Source organism: Hydra vulgaris, chromosome 08 (assembly GCF_038396675.1).
Source record: "Hydra vulgaris chromosome 08, alternate assembly HydraT2T_AEP".
Taxonomy (NCBI): Eukaryota; Metazoa; Cnidaria; class Hydrozoa; order Anthoathecata; family Hydridae; genus Hydra; species Hydra vulgaris.
This window is the reverse complement of record NC_088927.1, coordinates 66,261,067-66,265,115: the sequence shown is the minus strand read 5'-3', so window position 1 is coordinate 66,265,115 and position 4,049 is coordinate 66,261,067. Positions and strand designations below refer to the sequence as shown.

The window sequence follows — 4,049 nt, the reverse complement described above, 5'->3', positions numbered from 1 at the left end:
GCCCTTTTTTAAAGACCTTAGCAACAACCTTAGCAATGCTTTTTCTTCAAATTTTTGCTAAACAATGCTTAAGGCGTTTGACTTCTTCTTTAATATTATATTAGGCTATAAGCTGTATTTTTATGTTTAAGTTTATGTTACCATTTAATTACAATATATTATATGGTAACATAAAGTTAATTATAAACATTATACAAATATTATTACTTATATATATTTGTATAATGTTATGGGTGAGTAACATTTTTTTTTGACCCGTTTTGATGTTTACTAGAGAAATTAGGCTGAACGAAAAATTAAAACAAAAACAAAAAAGTTTTGTAATAATATATAATAAATAAATTAAACAAATCAACTTTATTCGATTCAATTTGTCTTTTCTAACATAAGTGTTTAAATTATGTCTTAAAGTTAAACTCGAATTAAAATTTTTTTTAACATCGACTTTGACGCATCAATCCTCAGACCCTTAACATTATATAGTTATGTAGACACTCCTTGTTACATAAACTCACCAAAGGCATTTATTAAACCAAGAAGTTGCATTATCTGGATAACCGTAATTTGCAAGCAAAGGAAAGTTTACAATTTAATTGCATTTGAATAATTAAACACAAGCAACACTACATCACAGTTTTAATTTTTTTAAATATAGTTTTATTTTTTGAGGCAAATGATAATATGTTTATATATTTTTTATATATCGTTGTCTTAAATATTTTACGCGGTAGGGGAAGATATGGCATGATGACGAACGTTTTATAATTCTGAAAACTTGCAAATTAAGTTTGTGCAAAACTATAGTTCATAAAAGTTGTCACCTTGTTACGTGATCGGGGTAAGATAAATTACAATGAATTTCCTCTACAGCATTATAAAGTTTTCAAAAGAAACTAATTACTCTATTTAAAAACAATGTCGCAAAATAAATTATTAAAATAGTTACGGGCAATTCCACATCAAATCACCCAGTCCATTGAACCATGTGTTTTCCTTTTGTGTTAAATTTTGACACATTATTCCTAATTATAAAAAAATATTGCATGCAAAATTTCAGCTAAAAAAGTTTAGCGGTTGACAAGATATTGCAATTTTAATACTAACCTGGTTTCCCAAAATGACCCGGTTTTCATAACACTCTGAAAAAACATTTTCCTTAAAATAATAAGAAATAAAAATGGCAAAAACATGGAAATGAACATATATAATGTTTTTTTGATGCTGAATTCAATAAATGTACTTAAAATGCTCAAATATAAAAAGAACATGCATAAAAATTAATAAAACAACTAGTTTCTATAAACCAACTTTGGGGCCCAATATCTTAAAACACCCCCATCAAAAAAATTTTTTTTTTGCTGTTAATATTTTCAGCTGTTTATAATCTTACTAGGCACAAAAAATCTAACTGGAAAAACAACTAAAACATACGGAACTTTAATTTCAAAGATGTATTACTTTTTCAAGAAATTCCCAAAAAATATTAGTAAATAAAATAAAGTTAATCGTAATTTAAAAAGTTAATTAAATATACAAGATTTTTAAAGGTATCAAAGATGAAAGTTATTTTGACTGTGTTTGTAATAGTTTACAATATTGCTCCCATTTTACTGGTACTTCCTCTATTTCAGCATTTTCAAACACATAGTTTCTACCAGAACTAGAGCAAGCTTGTGGAACAGATAGTTTTTTCAATATGTTGGTGTTTGGAATAAAACAGTAGTCGTCTCTTTCAGGCCAGTTAAAACAGATTGATGGACCATTTGGATGAAGAAACTTAACTTTAGCATCAACTTCTTCTAAGTTGGTTTTAGTTACAATGCCGATCCACCACTTATCATCACAGACTACAGCGACATAACAACCTAAAGTGACAGTATCAAGTTGAGATATGTCTTGTTTCTTTTTAAGATTGTGGATTATTGTATAATTAGTGTCTGTACTACACCTCTTTGCCCCAACCTTGTTATCTCCAAGATGTATAAATTGATGAAAGCTACGAGTACCAGGTTGAGTTGTTACACCAGTGTACCTTTCTTTTTGCTCTTCACGTTGCAATTGTAAGTTCAACCCCTTTATGTAAATGAAGTTAACAACTTTGATTTTATCAATACAAAATTCATACATAGCTTCTGATGTGAGAATTTGGTTTCTGTACGGTCGTTTTAAACTTTCTTGTGCTGTTAATCTTTTTACAGTACCACCAATCCCATCGCATGATGACTTTCCGTGGGACGTGGCAAAAAAGTTCCATTCAATTTTAAGGCAAAATTCGCTCGCTAGTTGGCATAGATTGTAAAAGCTTTTACAATTTTTGTACTGTCCTGCGCAACCATCAGTGAATAAATGTAATTTGGACAGATTGGAAAATTTTATTTTTAATATTGGTATGATTAGTTGGAATATTTTGTACACATAAGTTACATCATGTATAATGTCATCTGATATAAAACAGTAAGAAATACGTTTCAGTTCACCTTTATCATCTTTATAGTATATGACTAATGGATGTAAAGAACATTGTTGGGTGTTCCAATGAAATCTCAAAATCATCTTCGTATTCTCCAAAAATCTCATACAAATATTTGGTTAGGGGTTCTTTACCAGGACAATCATCACACTGTGCAAGCATGCATTCTTTGTTTTCTACTGAGCAAACGGTTTTTGAAAGTAAGTCCTTATACTTTAGTCCAATATTTAAAGCATCTACTAGCAATATGGCATTTTGGTGATAAGAACAAACACAAACAGAATGTGTACCACTTGCACCTGGCAAAATGCACCATTTTGGTCTAAGTGAAGCAAATTTTGAGTAACTTATTTGTATTTCTGGATTGTTTTCTTTGTATAATAAATATAGTTCCTTTAAATTACACAAAAGCAGTTTTTTTTGTTTATGGACGTTCTTTTGTATGCTAACATAATCTTTTTTTCCAGGCATAGTTCTACATAAATCACTTGAATCATAAAAAAGTTTAACAGAATCTTCTATTTCTTTTTGTAAGACTTTCCCTTTATACAAAGGTGAGATAGCCAACAATTCTTTTTTATCAAAAAGTTGTCTAGCCTTTTTTGCTTGGTATTCTGTAACTGCAAAGTTATTTTGTACTTCTAATATTGACCAACTTTGGGGTGCCAGTGTTAGAAGTTGAACAATAGTCCTTTTGTCAGAACATAGAACTTTTTCTTTTATCAAGCTCATAATTTCATCAAAGTTTTCAGCCTTCTTTTTAATGTCATTTGGTTCATAACACAGTTTTGAGGGAACATTGAATTGACTTTCAGTTTTTCTAGTAAGGTTACTTACCATTTCGTTGATGCGCGCAACTTTTCGCTTTCCTTCTGAGAGTATATGTTTTGATGACTTTGAATGAGATTTTAGAGGAGATATATTAAAATTTTCAAGTTCTTCATTGATCTCCTGTCTTTTTGATTTGAATGATGATATAAGAAAATCTTCATCTTGTTCACCCTGACTTTGCTTCTCTTCTTTAAGATCTGCTTTTTTGGCAATCTTTTGCTTACAGGGTTTGCAAAGTTTCTTCCCAGGAGCAATATTTAAGCTACTTCTCATCATGTCTTGTGACTCATTTATCGTAACTACTCTAAGATTTTCTAAAAGTAATTGAATTGTATATATAATTGCATATAGCTTTATGTATTTTGTATATAGTATAATTGTATGTATAGTTGTATATAGCTTATCTGCACAATTGTTTAAAACATTGTTTATGTTTTGGAAAACACAAATTAAAAAAATATATATATTAAAATACTTAAATTCCACTTTTACTTACTTGTAATTTTCTTTGTATGTTTTTTGAATGGATCACAGCATGCTTTCTGCCATATAGGATACATTTTTAAATAATTTGTAGCATGTTTTTCACATAATGTTGTTAAGTTTGATAGTTCAATGTTACAGCGTAATGATATAGCTATTTTTTCTTCGTTGCTTAATGTTCCAATAACATCTTGTTGGCCTTTGCATGCATCTGATGTCATTAACCCAATAGAACACATCTTATAACAAAATAATTTGTATAAAT

The 4,049-nt window shown here is 29.2% G+C and overlaps 1 protein-coding gene across 1 annotated transcript; it reads right to left on the bottom strand.

Moving 5' to 3' along the window:
- Positions 1-1,555: 1,555 nt before the first annotated feature.
- LOC136084421 (uncharacterized) lies at positions 1,556-4,049 on the bottom strand. The gene is made up of 2 exons (XM_065804415.1): positions 3,798-4,049; positions 1,556-3,615 (listed from the first exon to the last, which is right to left on the bottom strand). The coding sequence occupies exons 1-2, from the start codon at positions 4,021-4,023 to the stop codon at positions 2,489-2,491; spliced, it is 1,353 nt and encodes a 450-aa protein (XP_065660487.1). The 5' UTR covers positions 4,024-4,049; the 3' UTR covers positions 1,556-2,488.